Source organism: Pelodiscus sinensis, chromosome 10, assembly GCF_049634645.1.
Source record: "Pelodiscus sinensis isolate JC-2024 chromosome 10, ASM4963464v1, whole genome shotgun sequence".
In the NCBI taxonomy this organism is placed as follows: Eukaryota; Metazoa; Chordata; order Testudines; family Trionychidae; genus Pelodiscus; species Pelodiscus sinensis.
The window spans coordinates 3,357,018-3,382,632 of NC_134720.1; the positions used below are offsets into that span (position 1 = coordinate 3,357,018).

Genomic DNA, 25,615 nt, shown 5'->3' on the forward strand with positions numbered 1-25,615 from the left:
GGGATCGACTGGTAGAGCCTGGAGCCTCTGACCGGTGATCCTCACTGGTTTGGCCAAGAGGCTGTGAAGTGCTGGTATTCAGCTGTCCCTCCCCCCACTGCTGCCCTTTGCCTTGGAGGTATCCCCCCCCCCCCCCCAGCCAGCCTCCTGCTGGCTGTGCAGAGCAGGGAAGAGAGAGGAAGGGCGTTGATGTCAGGGTGCCCCCCCCACTCTGTATTCTATCTCCACAGAATGGGGGGGCGCACAACAGGACTTGGGAGGGGGTTTGCTGGTTGCTTTTGGGAGTGGGCCAGGGCCAGGGCAGGGTGAGCTGCCTTAGCCCCACTGCACCACCACCCAGGAGCCACCTGAGGTAAACAGGGCCCAGCTAGAGCCAGCTCCAAACCCCCGCCCCAGTCATGAACCCCCACCTGCCCCCCCAGCCCTGATCCCCCTGGACCCAAACTCTCTCCCAGAGCCTGTACTCTGAGCCCCCTCCTGTACCTCAACTCCCTGCCCCAGGCTCAGCTCAGAGCCCCTCACACTCCAAATCCCTTAGCCCAAGACCAGAGCCTGTACCCCAGCCCTCTGCCCCAGCCTGGTGAAAGGGAGGGAGGCCGGAGTGAGCAGGGATGGGGCTCGGAGAAGGAGCACGAAGGAGGCAGGGCAGGGTGTTTGGGTTTGAGGGAGATCCTGGATTGCACTTCAATTCAAAATGTGATCCTGTGCTTACAAAGGTTGGAGACCCCTGTTGTAGATGGTAGCGTGGCCGTGCCCAACAGGTTTTGTTCGTCTCTAAGGTGCTGCAGGACTATTCGTTGTTGTTTCAGTTTTTCCAGTTAGGGAAGGGGAAGGCTGAGACAAGGGTTGACCCAAACTGCCTGTATCTGGAGGGAATCATCTCTTCTCTCCTTTATTTATCAACCCAGTTTGAGAAAATTCAGAGTGGGGGTCAGTGGATTTTACTGGCCTCTCATATGGCCAGGCCCTACGCTGCTTGATGTAAGCTATTTCCGGCATGGAAAATACTCAGGCAAGACTCTTACCCTGACTCCTGGCCAGGCACTGTGCTGGCCCCGCCAGCCTGTGAGCTGTTCCAAGGGAGACGGGGCTGGTGCCCCCCTACCAGCCCTCAGTAGCTGCAGGGTTTGAGCGCTGGTGCTGGGGGTTCAGGGCACTTCCCCGGCACCATCCAGGGTCTGTAGCCTGGCGGGGCGGTAAAAGGGCCCAGAGAGGCCCCTGCGTTCACTCTGAAGCCTAACGACCATCTGGTGGTGTCTCGGCGGGGCGCTGTCCCTTTAAATCCTTCCTTCGCTCGGCCTCCCCCTCAGGACGCGTTTTTTTATGAATGAAAAACGTTCTCTCCGTGATTATGCAAATCAGGTCGCGCCGATTGGCTGGCGCTCCCCGAAGACCACATTATGGATATTAGTACTGGGAGGAGGCGGGTGCAGAACACGCCGATGGGCCGCTGGGACCAATCAGCACGGGAGGCATTGCAGCGGCGCGCGCTATTGGGCGGCTGAAAGGGTAAACAAGCAGTGATTGACGGCTGCTGGAGGGTCTGTGGGCCAATAGGAACAGGAGGGGGCGGGCTCAGGAGGCCGCTCGGGTTCTGGCAGCCCAAAGACTCTGGCTGCGAGCGATTCCGCGGCGGCGGCGGCGGCGAGGGGCTGCGGGACTCGGTGAGCGCGGGCCGGGGCGCGGCCGCAGCCATTCCCGAGGGAGGGGTGCAGGCGGGGCGCGGCGGGCAGGTGCCGGAGAAGGCGCACGGGGATTGGGGTGCAGAAGCGGGGATGGGGTGCAGGGGGGTGCAGAGGGGGTGCTGGTGCCGGAGAAGGCACATGGGGATTGGGGTGTAGAAGCGGGGATGGGGGTGCAGGGGGTGCAGAGGGGGTGCTGGTGCCGGAGAAGGTGCATGGGGATTGGGGTGTAGAAGCGGGGATGGGGGTGCAGAGGGGGTGCTGGTGCTGGAGAAGGCGCACGGGGGTTGGGGTGTAGAAGCGGGGATGGGGGTGCAGAGGGGGTGCTGGTGCTGGAGAAGGCGCACGGGGGTTGGGGTGTAGAAGCGGGGATGGGGGTGCAGGGGGTGCAGAGGGGGTGCTGGTGCCGGAGAAGGTGCATGGGGATTGGGGTGCAGAAGCGGGGATGGGGGTGCAGAGGGGGTGCTGGTGCTGGAGAAGGCGCATGGGGGTTGGGGTGCAGAAGGGGGAAATGGGGGTGCAGAGGGGGTGCTGGTGCCGGAGAAGGCACATGGGGGTTGGGGTGCAGAAGCGGGGGTGGGGTGCAGAGAGGGGTGCGGGGGGTGCTGGTGCCGGAGAAGGCGCACGGGGGTTGGGGTGCAGAAGCGGGGATGGGGGTGCGGGGGGTGCTGGTGCCGGAAAAGGCTCACGGGAGTTGGGGTGCAGAAGCGGGGATGGGGTGCGGGGGGTGCTGGTGCCGGAAAAGGCTCACGGGGGTTGGGGTGCAGAAGAGGGGATGGGGGTGCGAGGGGTGCTGGTTCCGGAAAAGACGCACGGGGGTTGGGGTGCAGAAGGGGGCATGGGGTGCAGAGGGGAGTCTGCAGGAGTACTGGTGCCAGAAAAGGCACACGGGGGTTGGAGTGCAGAGGGGGTGCGGGGGGAGGTGCTAGTGCCGAGGAAGGTGCACGGGGTTGGGGTGTAGGCGGGGGGCGCGCAGGGATGGGGATGCAGAGGGTGGGAATGCAGGGGGCACGAGGTTTGGGAGCGCTAGAAAAAGCACGCAAGGTTTGGGGGTGCAGGCGGGGGCGCAGGAGGCTGGAGCTGGGGGTACGATGGGGCACTAGAGGTAGATTTGGGGGAGCCTGGGGTTCGCGTGTTTGCAGTACACGAGGGTTCGCGGGTGTGCAGGTGGTGGCTATAAGGTTTTCGGGGTGGCAGGTTTTGGGGTGCACAGCATGTGGGGGCGGGCGCAGGTGGATGGGGCTGGAGTGTAGGGGCGCGCGGCCGCCCGTTGTAGCTGGAGGCTGCCTGGCGAAATGGCTAAGCTTGGCCGCGGCTGCTCGCTGCTCTGCGAATGTGGGCGATTTGTGAATGAAGCTGGGTTTTGTGTGAATGAAGCATTGAGCTTCCCTCAAACCGCGGGGGTGGGGGCTGAGTGTCTCTCCTAGGGCTGTGGGGGCGGGGGGCTCATCTGAAGGCGTTTCATGAATGGGGAAAGCTGGGAAGTGTGTGCCTTGTTTTGTGAATGGGGCCCTGCGCTGGGGATCCAGTTACACTCTACCTGCTGCTGCTCCCTCTTCCATTCATAAAGCTAAGGCCAGTTTTGTGTTGTGGGGGAGGGGATGCTAATTGTATTGTTTGGCTGTGTTAAAACTTTCTTGGGGGCACAGAGAAGGGAACAGGCAAGGAAGGGGCTGAGCTAAATACACGAGGTCTAAAAATGCTGCTGTTATGAAATAACTGGGCCCAAGCCTAGTTGGGAAGGAGTTTTGGATTCGAGGCGTCTCTTTTGCCTTCTTTCCTGCACGGCTGTGTGTTGGAGCAGGACTCTGACATTTTAAGAGCGGGCTTCAGGCTGTAAGACACGATGAATGCTCTTTGGATGTGGAAGCTGGAAAACTCCCTCCCCTCCTAGGTGTTATGAAACTTGTGGTGTACATTTTTTTCGCTGCGTGCTGAATATTTAACGACTAAATTCCTTATTTCTGTTTATGGAGAGGGGAAGTGGAAGGCATATGCTTTAAAAAAAATCTGCTGAAAATGTAGAGGCACGACAATTTTGCTCTCCATTTCACACTGCAACTACCCCGGGTTTTCAAAAAGCAATTCAGCAAAAGTTGCTCTTTGATTAATTTACAAGAGCCCAGCTTCTGGTGCGGCAAGAATTGCATCAACAGCACGAGGGAGTAGTGATTTTCCACTTCGGGTTGGCTTCGGTGTCACTGAACATGTAGAAAACAGTTGCTTTTTGTTATTGAGGATTTAACTTCTCGAACAGCCCGTGAGGGGCTCAGGAAGACGCAAGTGCTTTTCTTGAAACAATAATTTTTATTCCATTGAGATGCTTCCTAGAAAAGGATTGTCTTCCCCTGGAAGTACCCAGAAGAGTTAAACTTTGTTTTCTGTTGTCTTCTGATAGATTAGCTCTTTCATATCGTTAAGTAAACTGGGACTTACTTTCCATGGACGTGTTGCTATTTATAGCTATCTTTTAGCCATGTAGAGAGAAAATATTTGTACTCTGGGCAATCTGATCGCTTGCTTGTAATCCACGCCTTGGCCCATATGCTTGCTTTTAAGCAGTTGCAATCAATCATTAGTGATGTCACAGCAGTTTCCATGGTAACTCTGTGACATCACAAAGCACAGGTTATGACCTCTTTGTTCCAGCTAGAAGTGAAGTTATAGAGGAGAAACTTGTGGCTGAAGATGATCAATCATAGCAAGTTAATTGGCAAGGGGAGAAAATATCAGAGAGTAAATGGATTAGTCTTTAAACATAGCGTGTTTGTGTGTGTGTTAATTGAGCCCAGCAGTTAATCTTTAAAGCTCGCAGGCAGGGTTCATTCCATGCCATTAGAGACAGGGAAGTCTGGGCAGGCTTAAAGGCGGATCTTGATGCTTTGCATCTTTTTTGTTCCTCAGCGTTCGATCCGCCAGAGCAGCAACTTGAAGAAACGCCTCCTTCTCTGGACTTGGCTTCCATGCTGAAAACATTCAAGGGGATACTAAAGAGATCGGAAGCACCATGGACGGCTTCTATGATCAGCAAGTCCCTTTCATGGTCCCAGGGGTAAGTCCTGTTTGCCTCGCGCGTCCTTGTTGTGTTTCATCTCTCCTGCCATGAGGTTTCCTGCCTTTGGCTAGTAGGGGCTGTCTGCCGTACGCTGGCCGTGTCCTTCATGGAAATACACGCTCTCTCTTTCAGCAGCCCTGCCCGGAGGAGTGTCGAGGCCGGCCAGTGACGGATAGAAAAAGGAAGTTTTTGGACACGGATCTGGCGCATGATTCAGAAGGTTAGCTACGTGTCCTGCTCTTCACTGAGATTCAGTTGAAGTTGTGGCTACTGCCTTTTTGCTTCGTACGAGTGGAATCTTTCTGGAGCTGTCCTACACAATCCTTTTATTCTGTTTCAGAGCTGTTCCAAGATCTCAGCCAACTTCAGGAGGCATGGTTAGCTGAAGGTAAGTCTTCATCTCGGCCCTCATTCCATATAGCACTTTCTAATGCAGGGGTGGGGAACTTCAGGCCCGGGGTCCAGATGCGGCCCTCAGCTTGTCTGGATCTGGCCCCCGAGGCTCAGGGCGCCCCCCAACATTGGGGAGCCTGTGTTGATGCTCCAGTCCCCCACTATCCGCCCATGGCTGTGTGTGTGGTCCCCGGCTGATTTCTGTGGGTCACCGGCCCCCAACTCAAACAAGGCTCCCCGCCCCTGTTCTAATGGGTGTGTCTTTGGAGCAACTCGCGCCTCTGACAGCCGCGTCTTTCTTTTCCAGCCCAAGTTCCTGACGATGAACAATTTGTCCCGGATTTTCCGTCCGATAACTGTGAGTAACTCTGTGGGTTTTGCTGGGAAATGCGTTGATTCGCTGATGGAAGTGAATGTTCTGCAAAATGCCACGCCGCTGTTCCCTCCCGTATCGCCGTGCCACTGTTTTTCTGCGCGCGCTTGTCATGGGCCAGGCTTTCGAGGAAGGTCGCATGCGGGCTTGCATGGCGTTGGCTCCTGGAGCCGAGGCGGGGCTGTGTGTCTAAGCCCCCTGACTTGACTACGCAGCTGTGTGAAGATAGTGTAGCACTGGGACCTTAGATCTCTGGGGTTCTCTTGTACACCCACTCGCTGCCTGTCGCACAATAGCTTTGAGGCTCACTCCGGGAGGAACGCAGGTGCAGCGCTTCTTGGCTCGCTAGTGTCTCTGGGGCGGCCTTGACAGCCACCGCACTTCCCGAGTTGTAGCTTAGGGAGATGGTCAAGGGCAAAGCTGACTGGTGAAACTCGAGCAGTGTGCATTAGTCACTGGCAAGCAGACATGTTGAAGAGACGATTGATGAAAATGCAGTCCCTGGTGAATTACATCAGAGCGGGAATTGTTCCTTACTCACCGCGCCTGATAGATAACACCTGAGCCCGTTAGAGCACCTATATTTTTCCCCCCTTTTCTGTGCAGCAAACGGCTGGTCTGTATAACCTCTCGGGGTGTGTTTTGGACCAGCCGGGCTGGCATCAGAGGCCAAATCAAAGTAGGATGTTCCTGGATTGTTAGCTGCAAACATAAATACCGCCAGGGTGTTTTATTAATAGGCCTTTGTGCTAAGTCATCCTGCTACCGAATCGAGCGTAGCCTGCGGTCGAACAGATTCTTTGCTTCGACTTTGTCACAGCACGCCGCCCGGGATCGCAGGCTGGCGCAAATGCACGTTAATTACCGCTCTGTGATTGCTTGGGAGGGAGCGGGCAGCTTGCCACGCCGCGGCTCCCGCCGGCCAGGGGTTCGGCTGCCTCGCGATGAAAGGCAGCCGGGAGTCGGGCACACAGGTCGCGGTTGACATTCCAGCCCGGTTCTTGCCCGGGGCAGTTCAAACTGCCGTGTGGGTGTGGGAGGGGGGCTCTCTTGGGGAGAGACTCTGTCGGGGCCTCTCGGCAGCCTTGTGCCTTGGAGCCGGAGGAGTATAGCGAGAGCCCAAAGGGCCGCTCCTGGGGGCTGTGGCGCGAGCAGGGGGACGTGCGCTTGTGGGTCGAAGAGGCTCGGGTCGTTAAACTGCGTCCTGTCCCTGCAGAAGAGGATGGAGCAAAGGGGGGTTCCATGGAACCTGAAATGAGCTTCGTGCAGGCAAATCCACATCTCGGTTTTATGGCGTAGCGGTGCCCACCGGCTCTGCGGAATTTTTCTTAAGGCTAAGGCACTTCCTCCTCCCGCCCTGGGGACCTAGAGCGCCTGAGGCAGAGGGGGAAGAGGAAGGCGGGGGGGGCTGTACGTGGTTGCGGTGCCACCGCCGTCTTGCCTGGGGAAACCCGGGGCCTGCACCGGGCAGCTGGCTGCTGTGGAGCCGAAGTGTGAGTTGAAGGGAGAGGTCTGGAGGAGTTAGATAAGCGTGGGGGGGGCGGAGGGGTCCAAGCAGCATTTGGGAGCCTGTCCTGGGGTGCTTCCAGGCCTCCTGGGCCAGGGGCTTCAGAACCGCTCGAGCTGCCCCTCGAGGGAGGAGTGAGATGGGGGGGCTCTCTGGCAAGGCTGGGAGTAGCCAGTGTCGGCTTCTTGGCAGCCTTCTCCCTCTCTCCACCACTGGCTAGAGAGAGGGAGGAAACGCAGCCCTCTCCTAATGGTGCTGGCGGGGAGTGAGGCATATGGGGGCCGTGTCCTTGGTTAGACAGTGGCTCGAGGAACTTCCAGGACTTGCCACAAAAGGAGGCTGGCGTGGGGGGCTAACGCCGAGTAGCTGCCGGCCTGTAAAGGGGGATGCACGAATTACGTGGTGCCCCGGATCGTGGGGGGGCCTGAACTGCCCCCACTTGCAGCCTCCTTGGGGCTGGAGGGCGGCCTTGCCCCCAGCAGCTTCCCTTTTGCCGGCCGAACGGCCCAGCAGCACAAAGGGGCGTGCGGAGAGCACACGCACGCCGCGGACAGAGACTGGTGAGGTTCCTAGGCCTGTTGCTACGTGGCGTCCACACACAGGACACGTGGGTGCTTGTTTGCTCTTGCGGAGACGGGCGGGGGCGTTAACCTGGGGGAGGGGCTTGCTGTCCTGAACTGGCCGGGCTTTGGGTGTGGTCGGTTTGGCTTCATCCCGCTCGTATGCGCTGGCGTGAGGTAATCCTCTCGCTATCCGCTGGGGGAGGAGCCGCCCCGCCGCCGCCACCGGAATGCCGGGGGTCTTCTCCGGTTGCACAGCTGCCTCTCCGGGGCACAGAACGTGCCGTAGTGACCCTTCCGTGGCAGCGGGCGCCCTTCCGTGGCTGGGTTACGCCTTCGCTCGCTCTCTCCGTCGCCCCTCGCCTGCCCCAGCGGAGGCGGCTCCGGGGAGGGAAGCTGTTACCCGTTTTTGCTGTTAATTTCACCTCTTTTCGGTGAGCTCTCCTCCCCCCGCAAGCTGGAGTTCTCTAGCCTGACGGGAGGCCAGGCCACAGCACCGTGGGCTGCACCGAGGCGCGGAATGGTTTCACTTTAGAACTGGCCGCTGTGGGTACACCTCGATTCCTTTTTTTTTTTTCCAAACTCACCCGCTGCTCTTTATTTCCGTTGGTGAGGATCAACAGTTGCGGAGAGCAGAGCCGCATTGTGACTTTCGTAGGCCTTAGACACTTCTGTCTTCGTGGTCCCCTTCCTCCATTCAAAAAAAAATTAAAAATTATTTTTGATATAACTTCAACTTTTTTTTCTGTTTGAGGCAAAATTGAATAGATTTTCATGGGCCCTAGAAGTTTCATTTTTTTCTGATGTGAGGAAAACAATGAAAACATTTTCTTCGACCCTAAAAGTTCATTTTTTTTCTTCTGTTTTTAAAAGAAATTAAAACATGTTTGTGGGCCCCTAAAAGTATCGTGGGCCCTAGGCACTGAGCCTAATGCCGGCCCTGGCGGAGAGGCACTGGGAGAGAAACGCTGCTTGAGACCTTGTTTGATTTTTTTTTAAGGATATTTTTTTCGTATGTTTTGAGATGGGACAAGTTTGCATGTGGCTGTAAAACACCCCCGTTGGAATCGGTGTTTACTGTCTTGAAATATTCTCACCCCCAAATCACTTCCCGCCCCGTGAAACTAAAAACCCTAATTTTGCCCACTTGACAACGTTTAAATCATTCTGTTGGGAAAAGGCTTTACAATGAACACTGTGGAAATTGCAGGATTTATAGTGGAAGTCTGCCAGGCCGAGCTGTGTCCTAGTCTAGGGGTCAGGAGAAATTCTCCTTCGCTCTGCTGGGGATCGGGGGGCCTGGTCTAAGGTTCCTCTCGGGCATCAAAGGCCAAATGGTCTTTTCCCCGAGCTCTTCTCCCGGTTATAGGTGCCACATTGATCTCCCAGCAATGGCCGGAGGTGGATGCGCCCAGCGCCCAGGATGGAGAGGTGGGACTCCAGGCTCCGTGACCGCTGGCCGTTCAGGCCCGTTGGATGGGTAGGCCCTGGTCCTAAGGGCTGTTCCCTGTGGCGTTGCTTTCATGGATGCGCACGGGGATCTGCCGTGCGGGCTCCACCCCGTCTAACAGGCTGTTACGCTGGTGGTGCTCTGTCAAGCATCCGTGATTTTCGTGTGCAAACTCCCCTCCGGCCCCAGGGGCTCCTTCCGCCATGACAGCGAATGAAGTCACATTGCTTTCGCTTCAGAGGAGAGAGGGGTTTGTGGTTAAAACCTCGAAAGCTGGTGTTCTGCGGCGTGCCGTGTGTCCTCCGGCAGCCCCGGCCCTGCGTGTCGGCGCCCTGCTGGTATCAGCCACAGCCGTGAAACGTGCCAGCAAACCAAGGGAGCGCCGGGGTGCCGGATGGTTTGGCCTTGCATTGCTCTCCGCTGGGAGAGCTGAAACCAGTGGAGCGGACCGGTCCTATTAACCGGCGCTCACTGCCTTCGTGGGGTAGCTGCACAACCAGCCAGGAACATCCGCCTGTTCAGTGGCCCTTCTCGGAGCTTCTTTCTGCCGAATCGAGATCTGGGCCGAAACTGGGGTCCCGAGCATCCCTTCCAAGTCAGTGCAGCGGAGACAGGCGTTGGGGGTGTTATACTGCAGGGGAGGGGGGGAAGGGTTAGACTAAGACTGTACCCTTGAACTTGCTTGTGAATGGCTCACCCTAACTCTGCTCCCCCCCCCCCCCCCGGGCCAGATCCGGCTTCTACAAGCGAGAAAATCAAAGCCCGAGGCTGATGAGAAATGTGGGCGAGCTGAAGGCTTCAATTAGAGCTTGAAAAGTGTCGTTCATTCTCCTCCTCCGAGGGACAAGATGGGATCCGCTCTCGGGGCTGGGTTGGGATTCTTGCCCTGAGTCATTTATAGAATTTATTTTAGGGCCTCGGGGGTTTGTAACTCCATTCACCCCGTCTTTAAGGCCCCATCCCTCCCCCCTGCAGTGTGGGAAAGGTTGAGAGCCCCTAGGATAGTTGGCCCCCTCTGCAAAGACCAGTCCGGGACATAGTTGGCGACCTCCATTTCTTTCCCTTTCCGACAGCAACTCACCCCCCCCTCCCCGTGCGAGGGTCCCGGGAGGCTGTAGTGAGCTAGGGAACGGGGGCAGGACAGGGGCAAAGTTTAGAGTTTTTTTTCAAGAATCGAAGGGGACGTCTCTAGTGCTGGGTACTCTGGCCGGCTGGCAATGTGGGTTCAATAGAACGGGGGCGGGGGGGCTCAGGTGTGAATCGTGGAACGCACCATCGGGTGGTAAGAAACCGCCGTCGTGAACCCCCGGCTGGGCAGGCAGGTGGGTTCTTTTCACCAGTGGCTCCTAGAGGGTTGCTGCTCCCAGGGTGCAGCAGAACGTGGAAGGGGCGGTCGCTCACCTGGCCAGGTGAGACGTGCGCACGTCGCGGGGCTGCACCCCCACAGCGCCGGGGCGAGAGGCGTGTGCTGAGCCGCGCTGGAGTTGGACGGTTCGCTTCTACTTCTAGGGCTGAGCGGGAGACTGACAAGGTTGCACGCCTGCACGGATGTTCTCTTGCTGCTTTTGAGACCTCTGCGCTCCTTCCCTGCTCTGGAGCTTTTCCCACCCACCCCAGCCAAGCTGCCCTGTTGGGCTGGCTCCCCCCGACATGCCGGGGCGATCGGGGGGTTGCCACTGCTTCGATTTGCTCCCCAAAGCAAGGGTGCGGAGGTGTGGCCGGAGGCAGGGGGATCTTGCCCAGGCTTTGGCACGCAGCCGCTCTGTGTGGGACTCAGCAGCCTGCCTTTAACTTTCTCGCTGTCCCCTGCAGCCGACCGCCGTTTCCGGCCCTCGTTGCGCAATCCGGCCGGGTTGGAGCGAGACGCTGAGGGCCGGGTGCTTGGATTCCTTATGTAAATGTCGTGCGGTGCGCAGGCTCCTCTGTGGGCACAGCTGGTCTCTGTTATGCTCTTAAGTGTCGTTTCCCTTTTCTTGAATGGTAGCGCCGAGCGGGAGGGAGCGGGCTGGGTTTTGGGGCTTTTTTTGGGTCTCTGAATGAATGGAGCGTTCCAAATTGGTCGTGAATGGAGGGCGGTGCCCGCTTGCAGACTTTTTCAATGAATAACCAGGCCCCATTGTTGTGCTGGCGGAAAAACAGCCCGCTCCCGAGAACACAGAGGCTGCCGAAGAGAAACAGGCCCGTGATGGGCAGCTGGAGCGCCTCCAAAATTCGTTTCCTTTGGCTTCCCGGCTGCTCAGCAAGCCCAGGCCTCTAGGGGTGATGGGCCCTTGCGCCGAGGGAGGGGATTAACCCTAGATATGCCAGAGGACAGCCCCTTGGCCCGTGGGGTGAGAGAAATGGGGCTCCTTGAATCTACTCTGCCTGGCATTCAGGGGGCTGCCCAAGCAAACCCCACAGATCTCGGGGAATGTGTTGTGTGGTGTGGTGTGTTTTTTAAGACCAGCTTAATTAGCTAAGCCTGGAGCTGCCTCCGCCTCTCCCGGCCTGAGGGCGAACTGGAGAGCTGCGCTGCGAAGCCTCACCAGTACCAGCTGAGCCCAGGGGGTTCCGTGATGGGGCACTGGCCCACGATGCACTGCGGGGGGCTGGTCCTGGTGCCCGTGGGATGTGTCGGACGCCTGGAGTTAATGCTCCGCCGCTGTTTAAGCCCGGCTGTCTTGTTCAGCCATTGCTGGGTAAAGCCCTCTGACGTCCGCGCTTGCCTAGTGCGGCTGCTTTTAGACATTAAATAGGCTAAGCATTTATTAGTTGGTTTAAAAAATTATATATAGTGGCCGGGCTCTGTGAGCCGGCCGGGGGCAGCGGGATCTGGCTGAGGTTTTCAAGGGGCACTGTCCTTTGAATGACTCGGGGGCGTGGGGGTTTTCTCCCCCCGTCGTGAGCTGTCTCCCTTCACTGCCAGTGTTCCCCCAAAGCCAAGTGCCCGTTCAGACGGCCAGCGATCGGCCGGGGAGGGAGGGAGGTTGGATTTGTCACAACTGCTGTGCAAGTGGGGGGGAGGGTTGCTGTGCCTGCAGTCTACTAGAAAAATGGGACTCCTGGTCCTCCCCCTGTGCAGTTGCATGGCCTCCAGCGCTTGCCTGCTGCCTGCCCCCGACTCCTGGCTGCTGGGGCGCACTCAGAGAGGAGGTGGGGGGGCCTCTCGGTTCTTCCCTGGGCGCCAAGGCCTGGCTGTGCTCTGCCATCCGCCGCAGGTTGAACCTCTCTAGTCCGGCACCCTTGGGACCTGCCCGGTGCCGAACCGGAGAATTTGCCAGACCACGGAGGTCAGGAGTGCCTAGCAGCATTGCCAGCACAGCCACCGCTTGCTGGGCTCTTGGAGGACATCCCGGGGTAAACTGGCGCTAACCAACAGCACAGAGCTCCGAGAGCCAGGCCTGGGGGCTGAAGCCAACTTTTTGGGATGGAGGAATGTCCACCCCCATGAAATGTGGACATTGGGCTGACTCAAACCGCGCCAGGCCACGGATGTTGCCGGACTGGAGAGGTTCCGCCTGGACTGGAGAGTTCCTGCGCCTTGCTCTCCGACGGCCCATCCATGCTGCTAGGCGATCCGGCCTGGGACCTCCCGGTCTGCTGGGATCCTGTCATTGGGAAGGAGGGAGGGGGGCAAAGCCCAGCCCGGGCATGGGAGGAGGCAGGTCCGAGGCCAGAACAGGATTGCGTGGAGCTCTTGCTGGTCACTGTTTTTGGGGACAGCTCCTTGAACGTAGGGGAGCGTGGTTAGGTGCCCGCCGGCGTCTCGGCGCAATTCGCGCAAGCTGGGGTTTTATCAGCCGGGAGAGGGGGGATACGGCATCCCAGCTCGGGGCCTTGAAGTCGGATCAGAGGGGAGTTGCCCAGCCCTCCCCAGCAGACCAGACCCGGGCCGAAACAGGACCGATAGCGGCTGACCAAGCACAGCGGGGAGGGAGAGTCCTGTGAAAAGAACTGGCTTTGCTCCAGCGTCTTGTGCAGCGCCTCCGGCCGCCAGAGCTGGCGCAGGCCTGAAGACGCCAGCCGATGCGGCTGCTTCTGCCTCTCCTGGAGAGGCAAGATACCCAGCAGCAAATGTAACTGCTGCGGGAAAGCAGAACTCAGATGGGCCCGGAGCTATCGGAGCCCAAGCTGGGCATGTTCCCGCCCCCGTTCGGCTCCCCGACTGCCGCCTGCTCGGATGTCACCTAAAGCCGTCCCAGAGGAGCCGTCGGCATCAGATAACTGAGCAGGACCCAAGGTCACCCCGTGCCAGAGAGCCGGGAGATGCCTGCCCATGGCTGGGTCCCCCTCGCTGGGCTGTCACGGCCACCGCATCCGGAAGCCTGACCCCCGTGGCTGTTGCCCACGAAAGCTCGTGCCACTGCGTATACTTGTGTGAGTTTCCCAGGCGCCAAAGGGCCACGCGTGGGTTTTATAGCGGAAACGAGCCAGGTGAAATCCAGGGGGCGGCTCAGCGGCCCGACCCCAGGGGCAGGTCTCGCCAGCCTGCTCGCCTGTTAGCCTCGCCTGCCTTTCGAACCCCGGGGAGATCAGACCGGAGCCGCCCATCTGGGCTGCTTCAGAACGTGGTTGCCCCAAGTTTTGAGCAGGCCTGTCCTTGGCCAACAGGTGCGCCTTTCCGGCTTGCTTAGCTCCACCGCTTCCGAGCATCCTCCGCGGTCCTTCTGCCAGGGTGTTCCCGGGACAAGGCATCTGGGGGTCGGTGCGCTGCTCGCTTTTGGAGGGAACGCTTCCTTGCTGTAAAATCCGCTCGACGTTGGGCTCTGCGGCTTGGTTTGCAGCTGGCTCTGGGGAGGAGGCGTTTGAGTGGGGGGTTGTCTGCGAGGCAAAGCTGCCTGGTAAAAGGTGTTGCCCGTATCCTCGGCCTCCGTTCAGGGCTGAGTCTTCCTGTCCTCGCGCCGGAGCAGCTGGGCATCTTTCCGTGTTGCTCCGAGGGCTCCTGATTAAACTTTGAATCCAAATTAGGGTGTGGTGACAAATATCCACTTATACAAATACTGCCTAATGCTGCAGCCTGGCGTCCTGGGGACTGTCGTGAGGGATGTACGAACCGTCCGGGATCGTTAACCGGATCCATGGTTTGTGGGCGGTGGCATGCTGGGGTGGGGCAGGGTTGGGTTAGCCAGACGCATGCCGGACAGGTACGTGCTTACTGGTTACCCAGTTAACCTTCAGCCTCCCCCGCCACCCCCTCACGAACTCAACTCTGCTCCCGACCTCAGCCGCTGGTGCCCCATCTGGGGGCTCTGCTCCCACCGCCGGTCCAGGAATGTCTCCTTGTCAATGCTCCCACGCTGGAGCAGCCATGGGGTCCCCGACGGTGCAGGACTGCAGCTGCTGCCCGACCAGAGAAATGAATGGCGATTGCCTATCTCCTAGAGCTGGAAGGGACCTTGAAAGGTCATTGAGTCCAGTCCCCTGCCTTCCCAGCAGGACCAAGGACCATCCCTGACAGATTTGCCCCAGATCCCGAAATAGCCCCTCTCAAGGATTGAACTCACAATCCTGGGTTTAGCAGGCCAATGCTCAAACCGCTGAGCTATCCCTCCCCCCAAAGAGAGGTTCTGCGTGGACTCCTGCTGGGGCAGTACGGCCTAGTGGTGGGAGCCAGCGAGAGCGGGATTCGCAGCAAAGTTACTTCTTCCTAGAGCAGATCTAACTGGCATTGCTGTGAGCAACTCGTCAGAGCCAGTCACCCTGCCCGCGCCCGGGGTAGCTTGGGTGGATTTATCGCTCCTGAGCGACGTGGCTGGGTCGACGTAACCGTGTAGCCCCGACGGGCCTCAGTCTCCACGTTTGTTGTGTGCGGGGCTCAGACTGGCTGGCACCCAGGGAGCGGCCCACTTCCTGTTAAAGCCCAGAGGCATCTCAGCAGGCTTGGCGTAGCTGCCGAGGCCGGGAGGGCTCCGTGGAAACCAGGCCCAAGCTCCTGCCTCACGCCGGCCGGAGGGCCTCGGCCCGGCCTGTCCATCCTGAGCCGGTGGCCATCCAGGGCATGCCACTGGGGGCTGCTGAGGGGTCAGGCCCCTCTCTTGTTCCACAGGTGGCATCTCAGTGGTGCAGAGAGGGAAAAGTCGCAGCGTTTTCCGCAGCGTGGGGAGCCGCTGGGCTCCGCCAGCTCTTGCAGGATTATTGCGAAGAGCTGGGGGAATTCGGCCGGTCTCCTATTAAGGGTTCCCCCCCCCACACACACACACACACAGGGGGAGATACCGGCTCTATGCTAGGGAATAAACCCTGCCCATCTCCTCCGGCCCCAGTGCACAACCAGATCGCGCTTTGCAGCTGGCTGCTTCGCGCTGAGCAAGAAGGTGCTGCCGTTCCTAGAATCCCCTGCTATCCCAGCCACTTCACTGGGAACGCTTCTGTGCGGGAAACGGAGCATTGGTCCTTGGCCCTCCTGGGCGGCTGTCCTCCGGCCGGAAGCTCCTGACTTCCGAGGATGTGCTGGAACAATCCGACAGGCCTGCCCAAAACTCCATTGGGTCCATGTATTCCCGCTTGGCCGGCTGCCCTGCCGTATGCCCGGCCTCCCCAGCGGGACCCGGTGAGCGCGTCTCCCTGTCCCAGAATAGGGCCTGAAATGTCCGGTTTGAAACGTAAAGGTGCCTCCGTTGGAATGCGATGAGCTAGGACTCCCTGATGGGGAAGTATTGTGTTGCGCGGGAACTAACGTGTGCAGCTAAGTACTGAACGTATCCGTCCGCTTCCTTCTCCCGCCTGGCTCGGCACGCGCTGAAATCCACGCCGGCCCAAGTAGGGCGCACGCGAAGCTGCGGTGCGTGTTAATCACTTCCTTCCCGCTTCTGATTTCAGTGGTCCTCCACGCCCCGCCTCCGACCAAGATCAAGCGGGAGCTCCATAGCCCTTCCTCCGAGCCGCCGTCCTGCAGCCGCGAACAGGCTCTCTGTGCTACCTATGGAGACAAGTGCCTCTACACCTATTGGTAGGTAGCTCTGGGCTCGCCCCCGGGGAGCAGACAGTGGGGGGTGTTGTGGGGCCCGGGAGGCATGGGCAGTCTGTTTGATACAGATGTTCCCGCCTGCCCCGAGTTCATGAAAACCCCTCGCCGGTGGGGAGATGGGAAAGCGCGCTCGCTTGGAGAGCAAGCGTCTTCCTAATGGCGCTCCAGAGCCAGAGAAGGGTGAGCAACGCCTGGCTGCACAGAACAGCCAACTTCTGGATGTTTCCATCACCGCGGCCGGTGGAAGCTGGGAAAACGGCCCTAAATACTCCTGCGCGTTAGGGTTTGGTTGTGGGAGAAGTTGGTTTTGGAGGGCCCGTGTACGTTGACGTTCGGCCATCCGGAGGGCTGCAGGGATCCTGGCTAGCACTGCGTGTAGGGGCAGGAAATGAACGCGGCACGGCTGCCTCCAAGCGCCGTCCGACTGCTCGTGGGCACTGCCGATGCTCAGCTGTGTGTTCACTGTCGGCGTGACAGGGCCGAGGTCGGTCCAGCTGCCGGCTCGCGGCAAGCCCAAAGGCCCGCCGGCGATCGGGCGGCCCCAGAAATGCAGACAGACCAGGGGGGTCCAAGCAGCCGTGGTCAGACTGCGCTCACTGCTTCTCCATCTTCTCCACGCAGTGCCTACGACAGGAAGCCCCCAGCTGGGTTCAAGCCATTAACCCCACCGGCCACCCCCGTGTCTCCTGCCCAGCCGGGTTCCTCCCTCCCTCCCCCGGCGGCAGCGCAGGCCTCGGCCCATGTGGCCCCCGCAGGCCCGCTGCGGGGGGCTCCTCCACCTGCCCCGCACGCTCTGCAGGAGCCCCGGCAGCAAACCTTCGTCATGCCCCGGCCACCGCATCAGCCCATGCACATGCCAAAGATGATGCCCGAACACCAGTATCCACCGGAGCACAGGTAAGCAGCGTTAGCTTTGCTCGTGTGGCGGGGTGGGGTTGGGTTTGCTGCGTGGCTCGTGCGGAGCATGCTCAGTGATGCTGTCGACGCCCCTAGCCGAGAGGACCCGTGCGGCTCAGGCCCCGCATGGCGTGTTTGGAGGACTTAGTGGGGGAATAGTTTTCTATGGGGCGTTGCTCTCCAGAGCCCTCTCCCCGCTCTGTCTTGGATCCCTGGCCAGAGGGCTCCTCTCCCAGCGCTTTGCTCTGTTGCCGAAATGATCAGCATTAATATTGAAAGCTTCCTTTGCCGCAGCACCCTCCAACGGCTGGGGCTCGCCGCGGCTTTTTCGCTCTGAAAAGACACCGGTCGGCAGCCTTGGAGACGGGCTGGGCCGTGCCCCAAAGAGAGAGGGCATTGGCCTTGGTAGCACTGCCCTTCCCACCCTGTTGAGAGGCTTCCTCCAGGGAGGAGCTGTTGGCTTGGCCGGTTTGCTCTGTAGACGGATGCTACAATAAATGAACGGATTGTGGCCCGCTGGGAGTGTTGTGGCAGAACTTAGCCAGCCAGTCCTCGGGCTGGGACTCATCAGCTAACTTGACTTAGGAAGCGGAGCAGCCAGGTCTTTGGACCACAAAGAGCCTGGGTGGGAATGGAAGAGATTTTCTCAAACTGTCGGCCGGCCGTTCCCACGTTGCGTCTGTCTTCACTTACTAATGGCTTTAGATGATTCTCCTCTTTAGAACGTGCCTCGCATATCTGTAGATACGCTTTCGGCATCGTGACCAATGTTCCCCCCCGAGATTTTTTTCCATCCTGGTGTGGAATCAATTTTGTTATGTGCACCGAATCATGTGTGGATGTGCACCACCAGTAGAAACGCATGCTGCCAGTTCTGGGCACTGTGCTCATCAGCTGGGCGGCATTTGAATCTCTCCTGGGTGGCCGCCCAAGTGCTCAGCTTACAGGGAACGCTGCTTGTGACCCCCTTGCCCATTCTGTATCTTGACGGACTACGCCCCGTTCTCTGAAGGGCCCGCGCCTAACTCAAGCCGGATGACTACCTGGCATGCGGACCGTGCGACGCCTCCCTGCACGAGCCAGGCGGATGGCTTGTGTGTGTGGCTGACTTGTTAGGAGCGCCTGTCTGTTCTGCAGAACAAGGCAACCCCCCCCCCCCCATGGTCTCCCCTTCACCCAGTTCTCCAGCACCCCAGGCCGTACCACCTGCTCCTGTCTGTGGAGATGGGCTCGCTCCCTCCTGTGTGGAAGTCACTTGACGTTTGACCCTCCTTGGCCCCTGGTGGCTTGGAAGCCTTCCCCTTGCTGTGTGTCCGAGCCTTCTCTGTGGAGCCCCGCACCCCGCTTCCCCGGGGCGAGCGCTGGGGGATATATCTGCAGTCAGACCGGCTGCCACAAAATCCTTTCGGTTCTAGCAGTTTGCTCGTGTCCCTTCGCTTATGCGGGAGCTGCTCCCGAGACGGCTTTAAAGGCCTCGCTGGGCCTTGTGCTTCGCTCGGGGGCAGGAAGTCTGCACCCCCCGTGTGCCTTCGCCTGAGGTAGCTGCCCCCCACGCATGTGATGGGGGAGGGAAAAGCGAGGGGGGCAGCTACCTCCGTCGCCAGGCGCTCGGCTGGCTGCCCCGGCTGCGTGGTCCCACGGAGGGGCAGGCCGGGCGGGCAGGGGAGGTCGCCAAACGAAGGTCAGGGCGCCGGGTTTTATTCTGAGCCGGAGGAGCTGCGAAATGCTTGGCTAATCTGCCCAAGTGGAAACCATAGGAACGGCCGTCAACACGGGGCTTCGCGCGCGGAGCCCACCGCCCTGGAGAGCTCTGCTCCCGTCTCTCTGCTCCCCCCTCCCCACAGTCCTCGTGAACGGCGCTGGCCTGCCGCCCGCAGGGCAGTGCGCTCCAGACGACCGGCCAGCTATGCCGGGGCTCTTGGCTTGCGCCCATCCGGAAGTGCCTCTTCCTGCAGAAGCCATACCAGCGCGGGGCTAGGGTTTCAGGCTGAAAGGTTAGGGGGGTGCCCGTCGGAAGTGGAGTAATCCAGGCCCGGCAGCTGCAAGGGCTCCGGTTACGGGACCTGGGTGCTTGGGAAAGGCACTGATCGGTCGCCGTGGCCTTTCAAGGTGCTGCGGAGCGGAGAGGCGATATATGGGGAAGGGGCCAGGCCGGGCTGCTGTCTGCATCTATCCCAAGTCCCGGCGCTCGGCCTCTGGAGCATCGCAGCTGGGGAAAGATGCTTTTCTCCTCCCCTGCCTGGCGTACCCCCTACCAGGTCCAGCCAGTGGTAACTCGGGCTCCCCGCCGTCACCCACCTGGCAGCTTTCAGTGGCTTCTTAGCCCGCGTGTGGGGAGAGGATCCGGGGGGAAGGTCTCTCCCCTGTTCGGGGGGCTCTCTAACTCCACAAGGGGCAGGGCTGGGGCTCGGGAGGCAGGTCCCCATCTCGCTCGCCTGCTCAAATGCCAGGTCACAGCCACGTGGGCCGTGGGTGCCGGAGCCACGTCGGTGGGAATTGCCTCCAGGCAGGCAGCACCCAGCTGACCAGGGGCTGGCACGTGGGGGCCAGCAGCCCTACTGAGAAGGACCAAACTGACCTACTGCGAATGCCCCACTCACAAAGATGGCCGACGTCCCTGAGAGACGGGGGGGGCCCCGCGCGGTCCCCAGCCCTGTGGCGGTGGCTCACTGAGCAGCCAGGCATAGGCAGGGGCCAAGCTGCACTGGCACAGGGTGGGCTCATGGGGCAGTGCCCGGGAAGCCGTGGCACAGACTAGACCTCCTGAGCCGTCGCCCTGCCTGGGGAGTGGCGCTCTTGGGGGCTGGCTGGATGTTGGAGGGGTCAGCCCCTGCCCCCTCCCCCCACGTCTCCCCAAGACTCCTGCCTGGGTCTGCCACGGGCCAAAGCCCCCGGGCCCTCCTGGCAGCTGCTTTTGTCTCCTCCTGGGCGCGTGTGATGCCTGGAGCCTCCGGTTAATGACTGTCCCCTGGAGGGTCCCTGGGGCCTTGCAAACGGGGGCGGGGGGTGAGGGACGTGGTGGGATAAAGAGAGGGGCAGGCTCCCCCCATAGTGCAGGGCTGCCTCAGCGGAGTGGGGGATGGGTGGTTTCACCGTACAGTGACACCCCCCCCTTCTCTCTCCCCTCCAGGTTTCAGAGACAGCTGTCGGAGCCCTGCCACCCGTTCCCTCCTCCGCCGGGCCTTGCTGGGGACAGTCGCCCCGTCTACCACAGGCAGATGTCTGAGCCGATAGTCCCGGCCGCTCCCCACCCGCCTCAGGGATTCAAACAGGAGTACCCCGACCCTCTGTACGAGCACGGGGCCCCGGGCCTGCCCGGCCCCCCGCGGCACGGCTACCAGTCGCCGATGGGCATTAAGCAGGAACCCAGGGATTACTGCATTGACTCAGGTTTGTACGGGAGCCAGGCCCCTGCCCGCGTTCGCCAGGGCCCTGCTGGGGGTTGGGGGCTGCCCAGGCTTTGCTGAGGCCCTCTGGAAGGTAGCGCCTCCTGCCCGGACAGAGCCACACAGCCGGCCTGGGCCCTGGTGCGAGGAGGCCTCTCCTGAACAGCTGGGGTATCAGCTGTGCCAGGATCCCTCCCAGGTGCCTTGCTAACGGCGCACGAGCGTGGTGTGACGTCAGAGCTGCCAGCCGCGGGCGCAGGGGAGCCACGGCCCACACGCTGCTCTTGCCGGTCCTTTCGTGTCTCGAAAGAACAAGCCTCGGGCCCTCAACAGATGTTGCCAGATCTAAGCTCCCCTAATCCGCACAGCAGTCCTGCCCGGGCCGGTGCCCGCTGCAGAGCCGCGTGCAGACCAACTGTCCCCCCCCTCCGAGTGCACAGGGGCGAAAGTTCCCCGAGCGCACGGCCGAGCGAGGTGGGCTGGGGCGAAGCTTTCCCCTGGGCCCCGGGGGACTGGCTGCGGTGACCCACGGTGCGATTTCTGTGGGCTGCGGACACCGCAGGGCCTCGCTGCCCAGCGGAAAATCCTCTAATCGCCTTAGGCCTAAAAATACAGTGACCTCTCAAAGGCAGGATTGAGAGCAGGCGTCAGCAACAAGATGGAGCAGATGTGTGGGGGGGCGGGGATCGAACGTTTTTAATGGACTCTTGTTTATTTCCAACTTCCCTCCCTTCTCGTGTTCCCTGAGCTGTTCGGGAGAGGAAAAAATATTGGGCTTGGTCTCTTAAGACCATCTCCTAACACGGGTTAGAAGAAACAGACTTTTCCCTGCTGAATGCCTCCAAAGGCGGATTTGAACCTGGGTCCTCGGGAGCCTGGGACCCACACCAGTCCGCTCTGGATCACCTTTTCCCAGCTAGGGACGTTACATTTTGTTGCATCTGCTAATCGACTAGTCGATGGATTTTCTATCGGCAAATCGATAAGCCCAGTGGGGTTAGCTCTCCTACCCCCCTACCCCCCACAGAGACAGTGCTGGGGGGAACCGGCTCCTGCTCCCCCCCCCTTGCTGCCTCTGTCAAGGGGGGGCAACTCTTTGCTATTTGGGGGGCTAGTCGCTTGCATCCCTATTCCAAACCAGGAAGGAGCCAGGACTCGGTGCGGGTACCTCCCCCTGTTCGTGTTGCGCCCACACAGCGCAGAGCTGGGGGTGGATGCCGAGGGGGCTGTGCCCTGTGGGATGGGTCAAGGGGCGTTGATAAGGGCCCTCCGGATCCGCAGTTGCAAGAGCCTATGAATGGCCACAAATTCTGGCCGCCTCGTGAGTGCCCCCTGCTGCTCCGGGCGGTACTGCGGCCCGTGTCCTGCCGCCGCTCCCGCCCAGAGGAGCTGAGCCCTCGCGCGTGCCGGCCCTGCGCACCGCTGCCTTCCGGAGGGGAGCCGGGCGGGGCGGTCCCAGCACGCTGCTTCTGCGGGGCCCTGCAGCCAGCGTGTAGCCGGGCCGGCGCAGGCTCACTCGGCTGTTTCTCGCTTGCAGAAGTGCCTACCTGCCAGTCGGCGTACATGGGAGGAGGGGGCTACTTCCCCGCGGGCCAGGAAGGTAAGCCTGCGCGAGGCGGAGGGGCCGGCCGGGGTGCCGCTGACGGGGGCGGAGGGGGTGGTGGCTGCTGACACAGGGCCCCGACAAGGGCCCCTCGACGGGGCTGCTCCAGTGACCGAGCCGCCATTGCTTTAGAAGAGGGAGAGGCCTGAGAAGCAGGCCGACGTGAGCGTGACTTTCCCCGGCTCCGGGGCCTGCCCCCGTGGCGTTTCCCCAGGCTGGCTGGAGCCACTCCGCAGAGGCACAAGGCCCGCCCCCTCCCCGTCGCTCTGCCGGCTGGGCACTTTCCCGTCCGGTCCCGCAGCGCGTGGGGGGCAGGCGGAAGCCAGTAGCGCGCTCGGTGCTTCTGGGTGCCTGGGCGAGGAGCTTAGCGTGCCTCCGATCTCCTCGCCTGGCGTCCCGGCTCCCCTCCAGCAGCGCTGTCCACCCACGGCGCAAGGTGTCCTTGGAAAGATTACCCCCTCGCTCTCCCCCGCCCCCCCGGCTGTCAGGCAAAGCCGCTCCCTGGGAAGCAGGGCACAGCTGCAGCGGGCCCTCTGCGTTCGTTCGAGATCCCATCGGCCCCCCAGCACGCCCTCGGTATCCTTCCGGGCGACTGTTGAGGCTCCTGCGTACCGCAGCAGGGTTCTTCCTTCCTGCCCCGCGCTCGAGTGTATTAGATGCTGGTACCGGTGGCTGTGCCTGGTGCAGCTGCTAATAATAGCGCGTCTCCCTGTCAACTGCCGCCTCACCTGAGCATCCCAGCTGTGAGCGAGAGCAAGGGGAAACCACACGGCCTCGCCCAGCCGCACACCCCAGCGCCGCGCCTCTGAGCCGGGATCACCTGCCCCACGTAGACAGTCTCAGGGTTTTCAGTTACCGGAGCGATGCCCTGTCCCGCCCAGACGTGGGTCTGTGCTCGGAGTTCCTCTCCGTGAACCACGCTGACTCTCTCCCGCTGTTAGCTCTGGCCTCGAGGTGAAGGGGGGGAACCACGCCAGGTCCAGGCCTGCCCATAGGCCAGTAGGGGTTGGAGCTGAGCTTTGGATCAGCTCATCCAAGGAAGGTGGGATGAGTTTGTCCATCGCGGTGGTTTTCACAGGGTCTGACTCCGCAGCTGCTGACCCTGGCACAAGGGTCCAGCGGACGCCGTGGTTGGGACGCCGTGGTTGGGACACCGTGGTTGGGACGCCGGGGACTTCCGCACGTTGTCCAGGGGCGCTTGAAAGCCTCGTGACCGTGCCGAGCCGGCCAGGCGGCGTTAATTCATGCCTGTCCGGGTAGGGTGGGGGGAACCCTTCTGCTAGGCCGGGGCGCGCCGCAATCATGCGAGATGACAGAGCTCAGCTTCCGAAGGTGCTGGGCCTTGTGGGAAAGCCGTGCCCTCCCTCAGCAAAGGTGGGAGCTGCCGGGTGCCCAGGTGACTTCTGATCCGGGCCGGGTTAGCACCGTCAGCTACTCACGCTCGTGTACCTGTGCGGCGCAAGCTTCACCAGAGGTCACCACTCTGCTCCGGGCCGCGGCCCTAACGGGACGCTTTCTTCTCAGGCTTTTCCTATGACAAAGAGGCCCGGCTGTACTTCGACGACACGTGCGTCGTGCCGGAGAGGCTGGAAGGTAAGATGCTGGGTGGGTGGGTGGGGCAGGTCTGGCTGCTCCTACAAAAGCAGGGTAACACCCCCCGCCTGCCCTCAAACCAGTGGTGAAGAGATGCCAGCGCTGGACTCGTGCCGTGCACCATGACGGCACGGTGGCCTCCTCGGACGGCCTGGCTCCAGCGCTGGCGGCAGGCGCGCGGGTCCACGGCGAGGTGAGCTAACGTGTCTCCTCACGTGCAGGGAAAGTGAAGCAGGAGCCCACCCTGTATCGGGAGGGGCCGCCGTACCAGAGACGGGGCTCGCTGCAGCTTTGGCAGTTCCTGGTGACGCTCCTGGACGACCCGGCCAACGCCCACTTCATTGCCTGGACGGGCCGGGGAATGGAGTTCAAGCTGATCGAGCCCGAAGAGGTATGGAGCCGGCGGCGGCTGCCTTCGATCCGGCCGGGAAACGGGACTCGGTTCCTAGCCCGCTGCCCCTTGGTGTTCAGGGCGTTGCTGTGCCGCAGGGTGGGGTGAACAACGAGCGGGTGGGGGGGCGTTACTCTTTTATCAGAAGCCAATGACTGGTCTGGAGCTGCTGCCTGCTCAGGGCTCCCTCCTTTACGGTCACGTCGTGGGGAGGCTACATCTCCGGTGGGGGCTGGGTGTGCCAGGGCCTCGGGGTCTCCAGAGGGGAGACTGTGGGCTCCGTGAGCAGGGGCTGTGTGGAGCAGCTTTGCAGCCTCTGACAGAGGCCGACGGAGCCCTTGGGGTGATGGGAGAGAGCGAACGAAGCCTCTGTGGTATACAGTCGGGCAGTGGCTAGGACTCTGAGGCCATGGCTAGCTCCCCTAGGCACCCCAGCCCTACAGGACATAGTCTGGCTTTTGCCCAGCGCTGGAGGAGGTTCGAGACTCTGGCTCACCTAGGACGACGGGGGGCCGAGCTATCTGTGGAGTCAGCACTGAGCTGGCCATGGCGTCTGCCTCGTGTTGGAAATGCAGAGGGCGCAGGCAGAGTGAGTGCTGGAGATGGGGCAGGAATATGGAGGTAGATTTAGGGTTCCATAATGATTATAGTGGAAACGGTTAATGTTGCTTGTCATCACTAGGTTTCAGAGTTAACAGGTGGCACAGTGAGGAGAGAGGGAACAGTTCCCACCTTGCAGCTGCCTGAAGGCCTGTGGGTGCGGTGTGAGCTGCACTCATGACCCCTGCTCTCCACATGGGGCCCATATTCCCACCAGCCAGGACGGAGCTCTGCCCGGGCCGCCTTTGGAAGAGCGTTCCCTCCCACACAAGCCAGTCTGTGCCGGGAGCCTGTTGCTTCGTGACCTCTGTGGGGAACCCGGGTGGGGCCCTGCCGCTCTGCGGGTGCATGGCACAGCTGTCAGATCTGCCCGGGCGAGGCCAAGGGAGCCGCTTTGCTGCTTAACAAACCCTGTGCGAGGAGCATCGGGGCATGTCTGCAGGGTGACGCAGAGGAAGCAGCCGTTTAAGTAATTGAAACCAGCTGCATCGCTGAGCGGTGCATTGTGGGTAATGATCCATAATCTCTGTTGCGCCCGGCATGGAAATTGTGGTTTTCAAACGGCTTTTTTGGCAGGCTCCCTAATCAAGGGGCTTTGATTGTCTTCCAGCCTAGCACCCTCCGAACGCTGACAGGCGGCTCTCCAGCCTGCAGATGCTTTCGCCATGAGTCTGCCGTCAGTGCCGTGGAGGGCTGGATGGGGGCGGGGGCGTGTGGCCGGGGTGGAGCACGTGGCAGAAACCACAGAGCAGGGAGCCTGGGACGCCGCAGCCTCTCCTCGTGGAGCAGAGCGGACAGGAAGCTGGCCCTCTCCCCAGCCAAGAGCAAGCGAGGTCGGGAAGCCAGGCCTTCCTCTGGCGAAGGGCAAACTGGCCTGCGTGCTCCTGGAGCCTGGCTGGCCAGGAGTAGACCTTGCGGGGCTCTCCGGCCCGCAGGGTCGTGCAGCTGGGGGGCAGGTGGGGCCCTTCCGCGGCCCCCTCCAGCGAGGGAGGCCTGGTGCAGGGAGACGATGGGGTAACCATGGCGACGGGGCTGCATGGAGCTGTCTCGTTGCGCATGGAAGTGGTGGCAGGAAGAGGCCGCGTGCTCCGGGCGGGCTCCCAGCAGAGACGCCCTGAGCGCCATGTGGGGGTGGGGGGGTTTCCTTTGCCCTCCGGGGGTCGCCGCTTTGCTTTCGAG

The 25,615-nt window shown here is 60.9% G+C and overlaps 1 protein-coding gene across 4 annotated transcripts in view; it reads left to right on the forward strand.

Moving 5' to 3' along the window:
* The first annotated feature begins 1,536 nt into the window (after nucleotides 1–1,536).
* ETV5 (ETS variant transcription factor 5) overlaps nucleotides 1,537–25,615 on the forward strand; it is a 29,162-nt gene continuing 5,083 nt past the window's right edge. The window contains exons 1-11 of one of the 4 annotated variants that reach the window (XM_075937333.1): nucleotides 1,537–1,664; nucleotides 4,587–4,734; nucleotides 4,870–4,957; nucleotides 5,078–5,125; nucleotides 5,438–5,488; nucleotides 15,819–15,948; nucleotides 16,588–16,863; nucleotides 19,994–20,253; nucleotides 21,787–21,849; nucleotides 23,377–23,445; nucleotides 23,667–23,836. In XM_075937333.1, coding sequence (XP_075793448.1) covers nucleotides 4,690–4,734; nucleotides 4,870–4,957; nucleotides 5,078–5,125; nucleotides 5,438–5,488; nucleotides 15,819–15,948; nucleotides 16,588–16,863; nucleotides 19,994–20,253; nucleotides 21,787–21,849; nucleotides 23,377–23,445; nucleotides 23,667–23,836 — 1,200 coding nt within the window. In that variant the 5' untranslated portion in view covers nucleotides 1,537–1,664; nucleotides 4,587–4,689. Of the gene's footprint in view, nucleotides 1,665–4,264; nucleotides 4,419–4,586; nucleotides 4,735–4,869; nucleotides 4,958–5,077; nucleotides 5,126–5,437; nucleotides 5,489–15,818; nucleotides 15,949–16,587; nucleotides 16,864–19,038; nucleotides 19,122–19,993; nucleotides 20,254–21,786; nucleotides 21,850–23,376; nucleotides 23,446–23,666; nucleotides 23,837–25,615 lie in introns of those variants that run through there. The other 3 variants (XM_075937335.1, XM_075937334.1, XM_075937336.1) reach the window with 3 other exon arrangements.